The sequence below is a fragment of the Antedon bifida genome, chromosome 1 (assembly GCF_963402885.1).
Source record: "Antedon bifida chromosome 1, ecAntBifi1.1, whole genome shotgun sequence".
NCBI classification, from domain to species: Eukaryota; Metazoa; Echinodermata; class Crinoidea; order Comatulida; family Antedonidae; genus Antedon; species Antedon bifida.
In genome coordinates, this window is record NC_136226.1 from 3,316,508 (window position 1) to 3,337,557 (window position 21,050).

The 21,050-nt window shown below is 31.9% G+C and overlaps 1 protein-coding gene across 2 annotated transcripts; it reads left to right on the plus strand.

Moving 5' to 3' along the window:
• The first annotated feature begins 2,027 nt into the window (after nucleotides 1–2,027).
• On the plus strand, nucleotides 2,028–20,030 carry LOC144852274 (uncharacterized). 2 transcript variants are annotated; one of them, XM_078710054.1, is made up of 3 exons: nucleotides 2,028–4,056; nucleotides 4,982–5,119; nucleotides 19,856–20,030. In XM_078710054.1, exons 1-3 carry the CDS (start codon nucleotides 2,457–2,459, stop codon nucleotides 19,972–19,974), a joined length of 1,857 nt encoding a protein of 618 aa, XP_078566180.1. In that variant the 5' UTR covers nucleotides 2,028–2,456; the 3' UTR covers nucleotides 19,975–20,030. The 2 variants fall into 2 exon arrangements, with proteins under 2 accessions (XP_078566180.1, XP_078566187.1); XM_078710061.1 differs by having other exon boundaries at nucleotides 4,982–5,115; nucleotides 19,856–19,919.
• The last annotated feature ends 1,020 nt before the right edge of the window (nucleotides 20,031–21,050 follow it).

Below are 21,050 nucleotides of genomic sequence, written 5' to 3' on the forward strand. Positions count from 1 at the left end.
CATTATAGGCCATTGTTTATCTTTAGCATTTGCAGCAACACAAATAATTAATTTAAATGTTATAAATATTGATGTATAGTTCTGATACTTATTTGAGTAAAATGTTCCTAATGGACATTATGATGTAATATTAAATCATTTTAATGAAAAGTTTTAAAAGTGTTTCTTTTTTAACGAACACAAATCTTGTTGTTCATTGTAGTCTTTTTAATTTAAATGTGTTATTATTCTTTAAAAAAATAATTACAGATTGTACTAATGTTGAAGCAGTCATATTTAGGGAACACTTCTAAGAAGATGGATTTCAGTGGATTCTCCTACATTAAAGGGATACTCCTAAGGGGATTCTTTGTTGGGTCCAACGGTATTCCCTTAATAGGGTCCTGGTGCAATTTAAGTGAAACGTTATTCATTCAATTGGTCTATATATTTGGGAAGAGGACCAAAATGTAGGGTATAAACACAATCAGTTCTGTTTTAATTGTGCACGTTTGGTCTTATCATACCCGCCAATTATTACCCAGGCTACTGTATAATTAAAACCTTTTCGATATTAATTGACATTGACTTTGACATATCGAGTTATATCTGGCCTAGCCCACCTGTGGCAGGTAGACGACAACCAGAACCGTCTGTCGCACGTGCCACAGGTAGCTTTCGTGTGCCGCTATGTCCGACAATAAAGGACGATACACACCTTCACCCCTTTAGGTTCAGTAAACATAGAAACATTCGCCCTTTGATGATTATTTTCTAGGTAAATAGAACAACAATGAAATCACCACAGGTAAACAGGTTTTCATACCTGGCGGCATTTCAAAGTAAATTTAAATATTTGTTGCGTTTACTGTTTTGCTTTAGGCTTTTTTAAATGAGTTGCACCTGATGAAATACATATACAAATTCTGTTATAGACCTATCGGGCCAAAACTAATTTTCGAGCCCTTGTCAATATATAATTGAAAATACAATCACATCTTATAATTATTGTTATAACTGTGAAGGTACAATATATTCCCTATTACGGAGTTCCCCATGTTGTCCCCTCAATAGTGCTTCTTCTGAATTGGCCGCAGTGTTAAATGTATATTACTCCACGTTCATTTAACAGAAAAGAGTTCATTTAAAAGGTTATCCTCCTCTCCCTCTACCCAATTAAATAGGTACCGGTGGAATGATGTCCCAAAGGAGACGTTCTAAGTAAAACCTAAACTGCGAGAAACAAAAGTTTTATTAGAAATATTAGAGCACATGCGAGTAAAAATGTTTTAAACTTAGGCCTACTTATAGTAAAATAAATTAGTTTTTTTACAGGGCTATGATGTGTATATTACAGTATAACATTTTTACTTTTAGTTCATAACTTTTTTTCCCAAAGGAGACGTTCTAAGTAAAACCTAAACTGCGAGAAAAAAAAGTTTTATTAGAAATATTAGAGCACATGCGAGTAAAAATGTTTTAAACTTAGGCCTACTTATAGTAAAATAAATTAGTTTTTTTACAGGGCTATGATGTGTATATTACAGTATAACATTTTTACTTTTAGGTCATAACTTCTTTCGTGTTTATTTATATTTTAAAAAATGACCGATTATATTGATTGATTTTTTTTCTCTTAATGCAATTAAGCTTAGCAACATTTCATAATGACTTAAAATATGAATCCGATAGCCACGGTGTGGTGGGTAATGATTAAACACTGACGAGTCAAGGGCAGTGCCCGGAGCACAAATTTACCATCAATATACGATGCTGGTTTTCTGGATGTAAAACTGCAGATGACAATTTTCGACTATCATATTTCGCGCTGAACAACGGACAACTGCAAGACAAATATAGAGACTTGGCCGTCGTCAATTTGAGAAACACAAAAAATGAAATTCGATTACGTACAGTGGATGTTATGAGTGGTCTGTTTGTTAGTGCTTGTACAGTTCAATATCGTCCAGACGTGGCGGGAAAGGTTACCGTCTGGTTAGCTAAATATCGAACGGCCACGATTCGTCCGAATTCATTTCAGAATTCCAAAGTTATTTTAGTTGATTAAGATAGTAGGAGACGTTGACACGAATTGCTGTTACTTAACCTAGACAAAACATTTATATAATTAGAAACTTCTCGGCCAATAGAATTGCAAGGACAGTGAAGTCCACACGAGAGCTGCGCATTGGTTGAATGTTTATTACGCGCCGGTCAGAATACCAATAAGCCAGTGGACATTACCAATCGAAGATATGACGACTGATGACGCGTGATAAATCGAAACCTGTGACTTTAACATGACATTGCCGCTTATTATGTAGATGTATTGTGTGATATTTTTTCTTAAACCGCACGTGTTGGATCAGGTGTGTTATCGTCAAGTCGTCTGTTCAATCGGTACGTTTTATTGTCAGGCCTGTCAACTTCACGACGGGAATTTCGACAAAAATACGTACGATTTTTAACCTAAAGATATGAGTGAGGTTTTGACTCGGGATAGAATGCCAATGCATAGAGCATCGTATCTCAGTCGACATCAACGAGGGGGATACGTTAGTGTGGAAGAACTTCTACAGCCGGACAAGCAAACAAGAATACCAACAACAAACCTGGATGTTAATGCTAATTATAAAAGAAGCAAAACTATTTGGTCAGGACAAAAGGTTAATGACTCAACACATGCACATATTTCACACAACAATTTAAAAGGACAGAAAATTCGAGAATCCTCGCCAAAACGAAGTAAATTAAATCCATTGAAATCTACGGTTTTGGATGAAAATATTAAACCATCTGATAATACAGAGAAACGAACAATTTTAAAACAAAACAGTTTACGCAACGGAGGTGATAAACTAAATATGCGCGATTGGGATCACCATTCCCCGCGAGAGGTTGCGGTCTTACAGAGACAAGATGGAGATGACGAGGGCCTGACACATCAGCGGGCAAACATGTCAGATAATGTAAGATATGACAACACCGAGTCGCATCTTCATGTTGATGTGTGTAACAGCAGCGAAGAGGACACAGAAATTGCTGTTTTGTCATCTTCTTCGGCATCTTTTACCGATGACGAACAGTTGGAAGAAAATGACCGTCTTATAAAAGATGCAACACGGCCTGGCCCGACTTTAATACGAACCAACTTGGGTTTTCACGTCAAAGATACAGCTAACAGTAAAACGGATAGGCCTAGAAGAAATTCATTTGAGTCTCTATCCGGTACTAAATTACCTAATAATATTTTTTCATCTGTTGCTAATTCATCGAATTTTCCTGGTTGTTTGTATTTACCTAGTTCTCATTTGAAGCCGTACTCTTTACTTATGAATTCAGCTGGGGCCACTCCGGCCATACCTCGTTCAACTCGACCATCTCCAGCCTTAGGACTTTACCCACTACCATTTATGTTTCCACCAAATTCTAAAACACCGTGTCCCCACACAGCATCTAAACCCCTACCCGAAAATGTACCAGGAACAGGTTTTTCACCAATAAGGCCAGTACCAACATGTAACCTTGTTCGACCATGTTTTACCCCAAATATAAACTCTCATGTATTTCCGACTATGGTACCCGGCCCTCATCTACCACTAAGGCCACTTTCTCATCAAGATGGGCCTAGGGGTACGGCTCCAAACCTAGGCCCTCATCACCTTGCTCAATTATGGGCTAGAAATGCTTTAAATCTCCGTTCTGGAACTCAGGAAGAAAAGAACAATGCTGAAAATACACGATCGTCTCGTTCTGAAGCTAAGCGTACGACAACAACGAGAAAAAGGCATTTGAGTACGGAGAGCAACAACTCGGACGAGGACCCGGAGGATGCCTTGGAACGAAGAAAACAGGCAAACGCTAGAGAAAGGGAGAGAGTTAGTAATCTTAATTCTGGTTTTGAAAACTTACGTCAAGTTTTACCCTGGATGAACCACAATCGAAGGGTAAGCAAAGTGGACACTCTAAGAGCAGCTATTGCATATATTGGACATTTACAACAAACATTATGGGACGCCGAGTGGGCTACACATTTACAAACGTATTCACAGGCATCTGTAGGCTTTAGTCATAATGGTAAGTTTGTTTTTAATTTTTGTAGATTTCTTTATTATTCTAACATAATTAGAACATATGATATTAAGATCAATTTTGACCATTCATGTCTTCTTTGGTAATGCAATGTATTATAGAAAGATGGACAAACAATATTGACCATTCAGATTCATCCCACAGAACTGAATGAAATTTCTACATATTTTACAAATATTTAACCATCAAACCATACTTGTACACATACTAAATAATGGTAATTTTTGATATTTTTAAAATTGGATATTCAATAATTTTCCATTTATCAGAGTTTTCTACACGAAATTAAATAACGTAAAAACGTTTAAAATTGAACTTAGCTTCTGTTAAAGTTTCAATAACTGAAACAATCCAACTTCATTCCAATTAAATTCTTTACAAAATATTTTACCTCAGTTTAGGTTTTAAAATTCATTATAAATATATATATAGCTTTCATTTTCAAATATATGTAATACATTATGTTAATATCACTGTTTAGTGGAATCTTTTGATAAAATGTTGAGTAACGTTTTTGAATTGTTAATTATAAATAAATGAATGAAATGGAATTATATATTTGTTTATATTATAGTGTACTTTTACAATCCAACCTAAATCAGCGTTGGTGCAAATTGATATTTTAGGATATTGTAGGTTCTTTTGTGGAAGTTGCTTTTGTTAATTTCCTGGTGAAATTGTTTCTCTTTTTGTATGATTTGTATATGCGGATGTACTATCCGAAATAAAGGAAGTGAATGAATGAATAATATAAATTTGACCAACTCAGATATTTCTGCAATTATTGCTACTTCTTTTTAATAAACCAGAATTTAATCGAATTAAAACATAGTTTTGTCAATTCTAAAGTGTCTCTGATAGGGAATCGGCAACTAATGAATTAGGTACGTCCTTCTTTTTCTTGTTTCAGCTTTCCGAAGTCCAGCAATGGAACCTTTTCCATTCCAGTCAATGCATCCGTACAGTTTTATACGGCCTAGGCACTTGCCTTCATTTGGACCAACCGCTCCCATGCCAACCCTATCCACAGAAATATCAGCACCAGTAAGTTTTACATATTTAATTATTTTTTTTCCTTTTCATGACAATTTATTAACTTCAAGATTGGCAAAATAATATCGGTAACAATATATATTGCGATTCAAAGGTTCTTTCAAGACATAATCATATATCATTATTTATTTTTTTAAATATATTTATAATAAAAAAACATTATATAAACAAAACTCCGCCACGTACAGTATGATTAACAGAAACACAAGACAGACATTTATTATACAAGAGAAACCTATAAACAACAAATAAAATATTCCAAAACAAATTTTCTTAAACTCTTAAACCTTATTTTATAAAATATTTTTAACCATAATTTGAAATTAAAAGCATTACTTTTAGGTTCAGTTTATTTGTATTTTTTTCATTTCCCAACCAACAGTGAACTCATGGTTCACCACTTACATGAGGGAACACGGACAAACACATACAATAACAAATATATATTGACTAAAGTCATCTAAAACCCTGACTAAATCCATTTTACATGTCTACATTTCATAAAATAATCATAGAACCACACAAACATTGAAAAAAAACACTTAAAGTAAAAGTAATGAGTATTGAACGATTAAGTTACCAAAGTATTTGCACAACAAATGTATATTATGGCTAAAGCATTATGTTCAAATTCATATCATTATGTTAAATTATTCCTCGCATTACTGTATGTTAGGAAAATTTATAATTGGTTATCAATATATGAAAATGTTTTATAGGGCTTCTGATATCAAATGTATTGTTGCTGGATTTGTCAAGTTGTACATATTTTTTACTAGTTTATTTTGGCAATAAAAAGTGAATAAATGAATGATATATTTGATATGTCTGGCAACTTAGAATTATTAATTAATAGTTATTGAACATTCCTTTTTGTATTATTTTTTAACATTATTATCTTAAAGATGAATGGTATCCCAATGAAGTGAAGGGCTTATATAAAAGGTTATACCATTTTGTTTATAATCGTATTCCTTATCGATTATTGCATTTCTACCGTTTCTTTTACCAGTACATTTTTCTTCGGTAGAAATTAATTTAACCACAGATGACAAGTTTTCAATGATTTTATCATGGTTCCATCTGAACCGAATCAACGTCTGTAGACTTTCGGCAGCATTGTCATACCATTATATATATTTTGTTCGGCTCTTGTTGGTTTTATGTCAAGTGTGATCAGCCTAAATATGCTATTGTTATTCCGGGGTCCTTGGTGAATGAACTAAAAAAGCACGTACGATCCACGTCGCTAATTTCATACCTTGGTCGCCAACCGATACCCCGTTCCGTTAATCGGTATAACTATTATTTACATGTCATCTATTACATGTAAAACAATTAAATTTAAATGGTTCGTGAGGTTTTAAACCATAATCTGAAATCTTATAAATCTTTTACAAGAATTTTGTTATAGAATATGTATAGGGACACTTTGTAGGTGTACTTTATTTATAGATGTATAAGTATATCACAATACAAAGTGGGGGTTTGCTAGGCCCAACTTCCCAAACGTTTTACATTACAGTATGTTGTGGTGCGACAATAGAGAACACATTTTAGAGACTTGACGATCTCTGTAATTGAATCCATCCAACGCATGTAAGCATTTTAGTAAATGATACGAATATGTAATAAGTCACAATTTATGTCATTGGCGATTATTATTATCTTAGATACATATCAATGGCGTGTTATACTTGATATCAATAGCGTGTTATATTTGATAATGTCATAATGAATACAAGCCACTGTGCAATAAACCGCGAAGATGTTATCAAACAAATACAAATTGTTTCCAAGAAAATAGAATCTAAAATTGAGATACACTAAACTGTAACAAATGCTCACGACTTATACAAGTTTGTTTATTGTTTTTATCTTCTTTCGAAATATTTCTCAGGGGCGGATCCAGGAATTGTTAAACATGAGAGTTCTAACAAATAAAAAAAATGGCCAAGATTATCTATTCAAAAGCATTTTACAGAAATCCCTTCCTTATATTAGTATTATATAATTATTTTATTACTATAATATTTTATCACTGAAAGTAGTTCGTCATTTACTGTAGGCCTATGTGTGGAGAAGGGTTTGGTTTTTATACTAGTACCACATGGTTCTTTTTCTAGTTCTTTACTATGGTATTCTGTAACGGATGTTTTACTTTATTACATTTTCCAAACAGTTTAGTTTTATAGAATGCAGTTCATCAAAGAAGAAAATATTCAAATATCCTGATTTACAGTACCTTAAATTTCTTGGGTGGCATTTGCCAATTATTTTTTATTTTTAGATTGAGATGGTTAAGAAATCGTAAAGTGAAAAACCGAATTATTTTTATCTTTATAGAATCTAAATTACCTAAAAAAGTTTCTTTTTGAAAATTTAGCAAATCATTGAATTAATACAAACTTAAGTTGCTTTTTTTTCCCTAAGCACTTCTGATAAATATGATTTTCAAAGAGTTTGGAAAGTTTGTTTTGGTGGTTTTTGGTTTTTTTTGTGTGAAGATTAACACTTCTCATCCCATTACTTGTGTTCATTTTTCTTTCATCGACTATCTTGTATAAGTGAACAATAGAAATATTTCTAACTTTGAACAAAGATAAGGCAATATGAAAACAGTAGCAGTAGGCCTCAGCTATTTTGATTCGAGTTTTACCTCTCATTAGACGAAAACAATTATGGATTATGATAGGATTTATCTTGTAACCCAGATTTCTTGTTTTGTTAGGAATCAAACCCAGTGTTTTCGTAACTGAATCTATTAAAATATGAAGTAATAATTCTAATCAGTAATATCACAATACGTGACAATTGTCCAGTATTTGTAAGTAACCAGAAGAATGCTTGCAGCAATTTTTAGAAATTATGGTATTTTAGCGTAGACAGAAAGACTGCGATGTTCCACTTGTTTGTGAATGAACACATACTTCAAATACAGCATGTGTACAAAATAATCACGTGATAATTTACATGCTTTTAATAAAGAAAAAATAATTATGTTTACAAGGAAAATTCCATTGTTCTATTAACAAAACACCAATAGTTAGAGATTAGGACTTTTTGAAATGTTATGAATGATTTTATTTTGTATTCATATTTTTATATACGGTAGTCGTCTAATCTTTGTCTAATATATCTCTTCAGTGTTTTAATGTTGTAGAATTTCATATTAATTGTTTCAATTTTAATTGTTAAATTGTATTAAAATTTATTATTTTTTATCTGATTTCAAGTAAACCGTCATAATACAATTTTCAATTTTTCTTTCTCTTTTTAATGTGACCAATCACCTTCATTCTTTCGTCATAAGTTTCATTAATTTTAGTTTTCCTTTCTTACGTGCATTGTTTGAAACACATCCTGTAAAATAAATATATAAGTTATAGATCGAGTATGGCTTATCTCACTATTGAATTAATTACTTAATTTATTTTTTATACAGTTCTTTCAAAATTAAATTTAAAGTTTTGCCAAGCCATTGGTAAAACATACTGGTCTACACAACCTTGATATTCAAGTATTGTTACAATAGTTAGTTAAGTATGCTTAATCATGTGGATATCAAAACATTAGCCTTTTGTACTAATATTTGGGTGAATGTCCTCAAATTGATACTAAATTATTTTCCTTTGGGAATTCGAATATTTCCACAATTAATTCAAGCTTTTGAGCACCAATTATCGTCAGTTTTGTATTTTCTGCTTCTCGTCATATTTTAGGCCTAGGTTAATGATATAAATTACCAAGAGGTCGTATGGTGCTAGAGCCACCCAGTACCGAAGCCTGTTCCCTCGGGCCGATCGCCCAGTAAGTACGCGCTCATTTGTCTATAACTACTAGCTAGAGCCTAGTTTGAGAAGTTCCATTCTTAGGCCTAGCCTATCAGACTGCGACACTACGACAGCGGGCTGGGTGACTGACGATTTGATGTGTTCCCACCAGAGTAAACGGCCCATTGTGTTTGTTTTGGGCTTGTCTTCACCCTGGCCCTCGACTGTGGCGCTGTGGTCCTCCTCTGAACTATAGAAACATGAGAAAAGCATACGCATCTTTATCCCAGATAATGAAGTTGAAAAGTATTTGTTTAGCGGCAGATGTTAGGCAGATTTTGTCGAATTTTGGAATAAACGGAGAATGAACGCGTGACCAAAGCAGCTGAGAATTCACCTGTGCACACAGAAATCACATGAAATGCCAGCTATATTTCATTACAATTATTGTTGATGGCAGTGAATATATATACAATAATAATTTCTAAAGATAGAAATTACACTACAAGCAAAAAATCAAGATATAGACATAGATATTTTATTGTCAAATAATACAGTAAAATATAAAATGTAAGACTCGGCTCCTTGTTACTATCAATTGAAACATTCATAAAAAAACATTAATACAGAAAAACACATACAGAAGACTAATCAAAAAGCTAAAAATACAGACATCACAATTGTTGCCTAAAACTATTTATTACAATTTCATTCATTATCCCAAACACACATTTTAAGTATCAACAATATTTATAATTGTATAAGAAATGACGATGTATGTGAGTGATATGTGTATTATTTATTTTATTTATTTATTTATTTAACAACATATTTATACAGGATTATACACAATCAAGTAGAAATAAACTTGTTTTGCATTATAAAGAAAATACAAATGAGTGAATCTTACAAAAGAAAAGAAAAACATAACAAAAATTCGTAAAACTCCGCACGTATTTTTATATAAATAAATAAAAATATAATTTCGGGTTAGGTCAACTTTACACAAATCCACTCAATCCTGATCTAATTATTACAGTATATTGTGTTATATATTATGTCGTTGTTATATATCCCTCTTCCTATGCTAACTTTCTGTATCCGTCACTGCTACAAGACTGTTATATTGTGGATCATTGTTCCGTTTATCTTAATACAAGACATTTTATTTCCTTAATATTCTTCAATTAACCAGCCCTGAATTAACTAATTCATTAATTAATTTACTAAACCTGCTCCATAATTTATTGTATTGCCTACCTTTCTATAATTTTAAATTAGACAATATTTGAGGATATATAATTTTTGAATTGCCATGGAATAGATAAATTGTTGGATATTGTTAAATAAGAACCGTTGGTGAACCCACATCGTTTTTGTCTATTTGCATTGCTGTCAATATCGTCTGCTTTTTCGTATTGTTGTGGTTAGGTACTGGTGTTATCACACCAAGATAAACTAATAAATACTTAACGATATTAGTTTATTAATTATTAAAACCAGCTAAAATTACTGATCAAAGATAAGATAAATAACAAGGAGCACACTTCTGATAACTTGGTCAGCCCCTTCGGCCATTTTTAAAAGTCCAGTCAGTCTAAGTGATACCCTGCGAGAAATAAAAACTTTACGCAGGTGTTACCCATCTGTCCCGCTGGACGTAGTGTAGTGAAATAAACTGGACGTGTTGTACTGACCACTGGCTATTGGTGTTGGAATGCTGATGTCCAACTGTTTACCGCTTTTGTGGACTTAGTTATAGTAAATCGTGTCTACTTTCAACAATAATGATAATATTAGATAAGTGGATGGGACTGAATAGTTATTGAAACATACAGCGATTGCTATTTGCATGCTGATTGGCCAAAGCATGGAGAAATAAGTTAACTTATTTCTCTATGAGCAAAGTTATCAGTAAGTTGTCTGAAGAATACAATATACATTAAAGAAACATTTTCGGAACTCAACAAATTTTCCCTTTAAAGTTTTTTCTTGGAAAATAAGGACTATAAACTATAACGGTCCTGTGTACACGGGAATGCTAGTACATCTTTCGAAACGAGGGGTTACCTTGGTGTACTAGTTCATACACAGCCACTACTAAAGTAGGCCCAGGCATCCTAGGTACCCAATAACTAATACGTTGATGAAGTTAATGATATGGATTGGAAGTGTTAAAACATATTTCACCTTGTTTGTTTCACGAGGAAAACTCCCTTTAAATAGATGCCCCAAATGGGTGCAAATGAGGGATTCTACTCTGTGCCTACCTCTGTGCATTTTCACAAAGAGAAAAACTTTAAAAAAAAAGAATTGATTGGTTTGTAAAACAACGAGGACGTTATTTTTTTGTATTCATAGTCTCACATACTCCATTGAGGCAACAGGTCACAATTTGTTTTAAGGGGAGGAGCAAACAAATCCAAAATTATCTATAAATTATTATATAATTTGTATTATTTTCCTCTGAAATTTAGAGGGTTCTGGTTGCCCATTATAGTTGGCATGGGTTTGACGTTTCTGGTTGCACATTATTATGGTTTAGACGTTTCTGTTTTAAGAAATAAGGCTGGACCACGTCGATTAATCATCGTCATACGTACTGGCAGATGAATAAATACGTTTACTCTGTTGATCATAACTCTCTGTATTGTCGTTCCAACTCAAACGCGGTCGAATTTCTGTCTCTCACACTGTGATATGTATCGTTAGGGATTCTCTCGCAACGTTTTCTCAACAAACATTACATGTATGGGTCATTATGTCATTGTAAGGGTCAGAGGTCAAGTTTGGTCAGGACGGATTGGATACGATCTAAGACTATTATACCTTTGCTTCTTGTTTTTATGAAATACTAATTGCTTTTATAATACTTTCTGGTATCAGTATACCAAAATTAACCATACTGAATTTCTACGAAAGGGAATTAGGCCATGATTTCTTGTTTCTGTTAGTATTGCGTAAAACGTAAAAGATTCAAAATATTTTTCTTCATTTAACTTTTGTTAAATGAAGAACTTACTCAAAATCAATTGTACTTTTTTTACGGCCCTGCCCGATTTGAAATTGTTACTTATTTAGTTTTGGCTACCCTACTCAAAAGTTAATTGTTTAACTGTTCTTTCTTTTATATCCATTTTCAATAGGCTTAATTGTAATAACTGTTTTTTCTGCCTTTAATGATGTTTTATAATATATGTTAATGCTCATTTTGAGTAAAATGCTTGTAATCTTGTTGGGTTCCTTAAAGGTACTTTCCCCCAAAATCATGTAAATAAAAATTTATAAAATCACCACTTTGAATAGACCATTTTGCAATTTTAATGAAGTTAATCACTTCCCTAGAAAAAAAACCAAAAATAATGATCTCATTTATAAAAAGAGAAACTAAAAAGTAAAATTTAACCGAAAACCTATATTCTAACAATTTGACTATTTTTTATTCAATTTACAATTTTTTTCAGGTAAATCATTTTTTGGCGATCCAAAGCGAATAACTATTTATTTTGTGACATTAAAATGGCATATTCAACACACAAAAAAGTTTTTGAAGGGGACAATATATCTTTAAATATTGTTATACAAATGTATTTTTACCAAATAAATTAATATAAAATTAACAAAATTCTCCAATATTATAATTTGTACTATTTTGTGGTTTTTTTGTTGTCTATAATGTTTAATTTGTTTACTGTAATAAGGAGTGAGTGCAGAATTAGCCTATTTCACTCATTTATTTTTATCAGTAACACATTAGGCCTATATGTTCAAAATTAGTAGGTCGCTTATTTCTATCGTAATGTTTGTTGTAATGTTAACCTAACACATTCAGTAGAATCAGTTCGAAACATTCAACTTGCACCGATTTTCCCTCCTCCTGGTGGCTTATCTAGGCCGCTAACCTCCTTTCATATCTCACAAACAGAATAATGTTAAATAGGGTAAAGAAATACTCAGGCCTAAAAAACACAAATCCTAAATACACAGACCTAGACAAGACACAACCGACCGACACAGGAGCCGTGTGTGTTTTGTTATATAATTTATTTAATTAAAGGGCTACATAAACACAATGTAGTGATTGGCGTAGTGTTTTATTGGGAACGTCCGGACGCTTTATAAATCAGCGGGAAGATGTTGGTCACAGAAGTCATTTTATGCAATAATATTATTTCGCTCAGTGTCGAACGTGACTTCAACGCGATGATCTAAATATCTAGAAATATAACATATTTCCCCGCATTGTATGTACATCGCTCGTGCTGGCATCAAATGTAAGCTAGGCCTAGTTCAGCTGGCTTAGGAATAGTTTCTGTAATTTTATTTTAGTTGGTTTAGACAATGGTAGACAACATCAAAGCTGTCAGAAAATCAAGGAGGTCTATGTATAGGTATTTAGGTCAGTGTTAACGGAACATAAAAAAACACAATAAGTATAGGAAATGATGTTGAATGTTTGATTGACTCTGCCACATGTAAAGTCTTACGTGTGCATGAACGGCAGCTAAGTTGACTCTTCAAAACGCACACGACTTGGTGAAAAAAATACCTAAGAGAAAAAAAAATATGGATCATCATTGTAATCGTCATCATCGTCGTAATCACCATTATCATAAACATCGTCAACATTAACATCAAAATCATCATCATGATCATCATCATCATTATTATTATTATTATCATCATCATTAGTATTATCATCATTATCAACATTAACATCAAAATCATCATCATCATTATCATCATCATTATCATCATCATTATCATCATCATCATTATTATCATCATCATTATCATCATTATCATCATCATCATTATCATCATTTTTCTCATCATCATCATTATCAACATCAACATCACCATTATCAACTTTAATATAAGCATCAACAACAACATCATCATCATTATCAGCATTATAATCATCATCATTATCATCGTCATCATCATCATCATTTTCATCATCATCATAATCATCATCATCATCATCATCATCATCATTATCATCATCATCATGATCATCAGTTTTAACATTATGTTTATGTATGTTTATCGCAATCACCATCTTCGCCTTTATCAAACATCATTTTAACCAATACTTAACCATTTTAAGACATTTACCATGGATTTTGTTTTTCCTTGTAATTGTATCTCTGTAAGGGAAAATTCGTTTAACAGATTGTTCCGTATAAAATCAAGTGACAGTTTACCGGGATAGTAAAAAAATAGAAAAAAAAAGTTACATTATATATAGTTAAGTAAAACGGTATATGCAGGCAGCACAAAAAGACATTTACTTCACTTGAATTTATTCGAAACTCATTAAAGATAAAACAAAAAAAATAAAAACTTATTTCCATTTTGGTCATCTTAAACTCTTTTTCCTGTTTTTTTTATTCAGGGTTTTTTTTCATTTACCAGTATCTTGTTTGTCTGAAATGTGCTAATATGAAATTTAAAAAGGAAGAATAAATATAGACACTTCCGTTCATGTTATAATTACCGGTGACAATGATCGTGTTAGATGATCAATTATAAATTCATAATTTAAGACCAGTGTCGCCGGACGCGTATCAATTTTCCAAATGATGCAACTATAAAGATATTTCCACGGCGGCAAACACCCCGTAGGTCTTACAGCTATTCATACGAGTTAAAGTTTCCGGTTAGTGCGTGCAACTGAGCGCGTTTAAAACACGTTTGATATCGACGCGTGCCAATTGGTGTAGTATTCACTTAGGACCACTTGTAGCGTTATTTAACTTGGACATAGCTGACCATAATGTTACTAATGAGCGTGAACTCTTGACCAATTCGGTGTCCTGTTAGGTAACTCTCATTTATTTATAAATTTGGTCAAAACTAAATTTCAACTACAATAGGCCTACTATAAACACACAAAAGAGAGCTTCATACAAACACTACAAAAGAATGAAAGTTAAAATGGTATAAAATCAATTCAATACAAATAAACATAAAAACCAGGAAATACCAGAAATATAAGATTTATTTTAAAAAAACTTCTGTTTATTAGAACAACAGAGTCCCTTCAAAAGTATAGTCTTAAAATTAGATTAATTTTTAGACTTGAGCGCAGTGTTTCTCATAAATTGCCCATCGTTATTTTCACATAAAAATGCCTTTATTATGTCTGAATTATTGGGGGTGGTTTTCTGAAGGAGGATTATAGCAAGAAAAAGAATAGACCACAACACAACAATCTTGAGAATAAACTTATTGTGTTAGATATGGAATTAAAGCTTTAGTATCAAAACATAAATAAATAAACAAATTTATAGAAAGTTCGATTGTCTCCAAAAGCCGTTTTGTTTTACTTCACATTTCAGAAACTGCGCCATTATATTAATTCACTACACTCGTCCACAAATTAGAAATTAACATTTGGTGGCGCAATTCATGAATAGGATCAATTGTATTTTACGTTTGGCAATTGTTTCTAGGTAATACGTGCCGTATCAATATTAGATTGGAATACATTTCATACCTCCTACCTCGCTAATTGTTCGCTCTGTGTGTTTCGAAGCCATCGGCAATCCTCGTGAAACGCGTTCCAAACGAATTTAATGTTAGATTTGAAACGAGTTTCAGCTGCGATTTTATTTTCGCTAAAGTACGCTAAACTCTAAACGTAATGCAAACTATTTATGATTACAGTATAAATAATACTATTTTATTACTATTTTTTTTTATTAAAAGGTTTATTGCAATAAACTAATTCTGTAGGCCATAGTAATACATTTATAACACAAAGTGTAAATACTAACCGACAAACTAAAAGAGAGTACCGTACGATATAATTATTTTATAGGCTAAACAATTTTTTTTTTAAATATTCCACTATTAAATTGAACTAATTATAGTTTTATTAAATATGTGTTGGCATATCCTAAAGAATACTTTGTTGTTAATTTATCATGGTATAATTTATTATCTTTAATATTATTGGTAAAGCAATGTTAATAAAAAGTTCGTTAACTGAAAAATGTTGTTTTATTTAAAAAATATTCCACTAAAAAAATGAAATAATTATAGTTGTATTAAATATGTGTAGGCATATCCTACAGAATTATTTTATTATTTTATTAACTTATTTTTTCAGGAGGAAAATATAATATATCTTTATTTATCTATTATTGATGAAGCGTTAATAAAAAGTTCGTTAATTGAAATGTTGTTCTGAATACTCTATGTGAGATCACTCTCTCTGTTTCGTGATAAATGTTTCAATGACAAACAACAAACCTGACAACTTTATTACTTTTCAGGTTTTTTTCCTCAGTTATTTTATTTCATAATATGTCATTATTTGTTTTGCCCATCGCGGTTCCCAAACGAATATCAATTTTCCTAACAAAATAACACTTTCTATCCCAGATGTTTGAGAATTGATGCCAGAAATGGAATGAATTCGTTTTGCCCTATTCTTGATAGGCTTAGGAGTAAGAAAGAAAGACATACCGCGGCGATGTAGCAAGCAATATGTCAGCTAGTAACTAGATATTTCTATAGGTCGAGTGGTTCGATATATACCCAGTGGGCCTTCAGTTCAATCAATGTTACCAATGCAATTTTAAACAAGGGAGGTCCAGCGTATTACTGTCATTGAGTTTGAATAATAAGTACACGAACTTTTATTAGCTCAGTAAAGTACTTTAAACTATTATAATATACATTTTGTTTAATTTATAAAATATTATTATATTTTATGAATGTTATTAACATGAATTTGCTGGCAATTATTCGTTAAGTTTGAATTATTCGTTGATTTGTGAATGGCGTATTAAATTCGCTTATTCAAATGATATTACAAATTATTTGATTGGAAGTACCAGTCATAAAACAAAATAGAATAGGCTTATAAATAAATAATCATAGATAAATTGATTGTTAAAATGAAATATATTCAATTTGGTAAGATATCTTTAATAATATAATTAATAGGAACCAGGAAAATTACAATAAAATACGACGAATGAAATAAAAATATATGGTATTAGGAATTAACGAATAATGTACCGGGGGCCAATAATGATTTCTAACACTACGACTGACCCTTATTGGGCCCCCTTAAAATTGGCTTTATGTATTATTATGTTTGCTCCTCAAACGGATAAAGTCGTGAGTGCGTTTCTAGTTCAAGTTCAATAAAGTCGCACTTCAAGTCGATTAGATCACAACTGAACACACACGGTATGTTCGAGTGTGAACAAATTAGTTAGGCCCGTAAATTACGAAAGCTTATTACCAACCAGATGTGTTAAGATTCTCAAAGATGGACACAAATAGTGGTAATTAATGTTCTTCGTTTATTTTAAAGCGTCACCATATTCCTCACCTGTATTAGACATCAATACAAGACGGGAAATTAGATCGAAATTGAAGGTCAGAATAGATCGGAGCTATCTCTGCATGCTCGGGGTTTGCAAGACCGGGATCTTTTTCTCCCACTTAGAATCCGTTTGTGGAACCCTGACCTTAGCGGCTTGCCTCCATTGAAGCTGTTACCAACCTAAGGGTCGATGCCTCGTTCACAATTTCCCCAGCAACGACCTACTCCGGCGTAAATTTTCTTTCAATTACGCGGCGCATCTGTTTATGTATTGGTGCAGTTGTTGCATCGATATTAGGCGTTTTATAAGTATGACAATTAATTGCCAATACATGTGCAAAGCTAGTTTGTAACATTCTAATACCACTTCTTTTCAGAAGCTTAGTCATATATTGCACTTTGAATAACTAGGCCTGCTGGGTATCAGGTGCCGATGTGAATGTCGCGGGTGCGAGCCTATTTGTCCCGCGTAAGACATGTCGTGCTGACGTGACTAAATGGCCTTGTCAACCCTAAAATATGAAATTTAATGAGATCTAAAATAACACAATTGGTCCCGTATGTTAATATAAAGTAGTATTGCATGTTCGTTACTTTACAGTAGGGTTTGCTTTACGATGTGCATTTGTTCAAACACGTTAGTACGACACAAATGATATTAAACATAATGCAGCTTGCAGTTATAACGAATTAAACAAATACAAATGTTTATACGACTACTTAATTATTTCAACAGCATGATAAATATATATTTAATAATGTCATTCAAATTATTTTATATTTGTTAACAGTATTGTTTGTAATTCGTTAACGTTGTGTATTTCCGTCTTATATTCGTTTCCGGTTTGTTTCTGTCTAGGTTGATTGAGGATGATTTGTTACCGTGCTAATGTCTACATTTTTGCTCCTTTTAAATCTATTTGGTTCATCCAGTCCAATTTTGCTGAACTTTTCCCTTTTTTCCTAAATAAGTAGTTATTGTACTAAGAATTGGTCATGCGGAAATATACCTAAACTCAATGTATGTGTTTGTACATTACCAAACGAAGAGTTCCACAAAGTGTTTAAAGTTTGAGTCTACCAATGGGTGTTTTGATAATAACCATTATCTAGATAACAATAACGTGTTCGATTGGTAACGTTTGTGCTCAACGGAAAACCATTATGCGTAGGCCTATTCTATTAAATAATGTGAATGATTAATTAACGAAACTTGTTCGTCACGGGAACTTTTTTTTAATTTAAAAATAATAAATTGATTAGCAACCATGTGGGAAACTTTATTTAGTAGGAAACTTTACTTTGAAAATTGTAGTTCATGCTATACCTTTGATAAATTTGGTTTTGTTTTGAATAATTGGCTATAGGCCTACAGTAGGCCTACTTTTGAAATGTTTTTTCGTTGATTATTACAGCTAATAATTTTATAACATTTGATAATTAACGAACTCCTCCAACATAAAACATTATAATAAAACTTAAGTTTTAAATATGGAATAGTCTTTTATTTTATAATTATATTATTTCTGATAAGTTCGTTAATTTTAATTAAGCCTATTCAATATTACCTAATACATTTAGCCCTGCAAGGACGCACATGCTTTAAATAATTTTTGAACAACGAAATTAGGAAAACAATAATCAAATGCCGTAATGATTGACTGAAATACTAATTGGTTAAACCCATGTAGCATTCTTAGGTTAGATAAATAATATTAGTTTGATCAAACAAAATATGCCTAAACGTGCTAGGCCACGATTGTTTGTAATAATCGTAGCCGCGTGAAGAGGAAGCGATGCTTGTTTTGGTGTATAGTAAAATACCTACGACACGCGATCACCTTGGGCTGGCTACAGTATGGTGCCTCAGCAACGATTATTAAAGTCTAACAAACACATTTTACTTTATTACAATGATAATATAGGCCTATTGTTTGTTTTTTCGTTAATTGTTTGTTAGATAAATCAGTTGAACCGAATGCATAACTTCTATACCCACTAACGCGAATACGATTAATGTTTGGGCCTAATTTCTGTTTTTCATTCGAAGAAACGAAATGTATTATGTCAATTAATAAATTAGTGTAATTGATATGCCTATATAGTTAAATTCCTCGATATTCCTAATAGACGAAAAAGATAACTGATGTTCAGATATTTCCATCAATCTTTTTAAGCTTACGCTTTTTGTTGATTCTGTTTGTACACCCATTTGATTGTATGTATGAAGTGCGTGTAAACTTTTGGTTTCTTTTGTAGTATACGCCACTTTTATTAAACTCATATCTAATATCTGTAAACATACAATTATTTTCTATCTTTTAAATCATCATTACGCCGAACATATTATTTACCGTTAGGCCTAATATTATTTAAACCGTACATATTTGAACCTGTTTTGTCTACATCTTATCTTTATTTTCTGCTAAGCCATGATCATTATTATACTATTGAACTTGATGACTTCATGTATCTTTGGGCGCGTCTTTTAATAATCTACCCATTGATATCCGTGCATAATATGTAGGCCTAACTGCAAAAACCAAAATAAACAAAATATTGAAATTTGTTAATATATAAGCCTATTATTATGTTTTTTTCTTTATCACAGGTTCATCCATAATACGACCAGTGACGACGTGCTTTAAGAAAACACATCAAAATAGGAAAGTGGCATTTTTACAAAATATACTATTAGGCCCTACAGAGTTTGTGTTGGTATTACAATAATAAAATAAACACGTTTACTTAACATAAGATAGTGACCAGTTTATTCATACGATATTGGTCGATAAATAATATTTCAATATGATAAATGACAATTCTATACATTTGTTATTCTATTATTAAATTATCAATTATGTACAATATTGTTTGATTTACTCAAAATAGGGTAATAATAAATATATCAACAAATTTGTTTTATTTTGTGAGTATTCGTTAAAATGATATTGCATCAGTAATCTTCTGTAAGAAAAAAACCATGCGAATAGTTGATACTCACACGATGGACAGCGTAGTGACATTCATAGCAAGATATATTATATAATATTATGTTACATTGCAGGACACCCGTTATATATGGGTTAATAGGTCGGTAATTCTAAAGTAGACTTACTGTGAAGCCAGTTGGATCGTATTCAAAAGACACTCAGATCCATTTTGGTTATTTTCATTATCAGTGCGAATATGAAACGGTAGCCAGGTCAAATCGTTGTGTGTGTAATCATTCTAGGCCGCCTACATACAAATATATTTAAAATGTATTTTTGTTTGGTCTACTTTATACCATTAGGCATAATAGCCTAAAGATATATATTTTTATTTAGCCTTATATATATTGGTAATCATACAAAATCGTCACGGCTATAATTATTGTTTATCGTATTCCATGTATATCGTTATCGGATAGCTTGAAATTTCACTCTTCCATGGTTAAAATTTTTAAATATTTGGTCTATTAATAAGACCATTTCCAATTATTGCAATTTATTTTAGCTTTATTATATTCGTATAATACGAAAACATCACGGCTATAATTTAATCTTAATCAGGGAGATTGACATTTTACGCTTCTCTGGTTTATGTAGTATTTAAATCTGGTAGGCCTATACAAACCATTTACAAATATAATTGTTATTTATGTATTAGTTTATATATATGTTTGGTAATAACAAAGCATTGTCCGATTGTCACACTATATGCCTATGTGTATATTCCAGAGGATCGTTATATTGTTGTTATTAATTAGAGATGAGTGACATTTTACTCTTCCTAACTGGCCATTTAAATCGTGTATACGATTT

Coding starts and splice junctions, on each gene's coding strand:
- LOC144852274 (XM_078710054.1), top strand. CDS start 2,457: ATGAGTGAGGTTTTGACTCGGGATAGAATGCCAATGCATAGAGCATCG. Junction 4,057..4,981: donor TGTAGGCTTTAGTCATAATG/GTAAGTTTGTTT, acceptor TTCTTGTTTCAG/CTTTCCGAAGTCCAGCAATG. Junction 5,120..19,855: donor AGAAATATCAGCACCAGTAA/GTTTTACATATT, acceptor TCTTTATCACAG/GTTCATCCATAATACGACCA.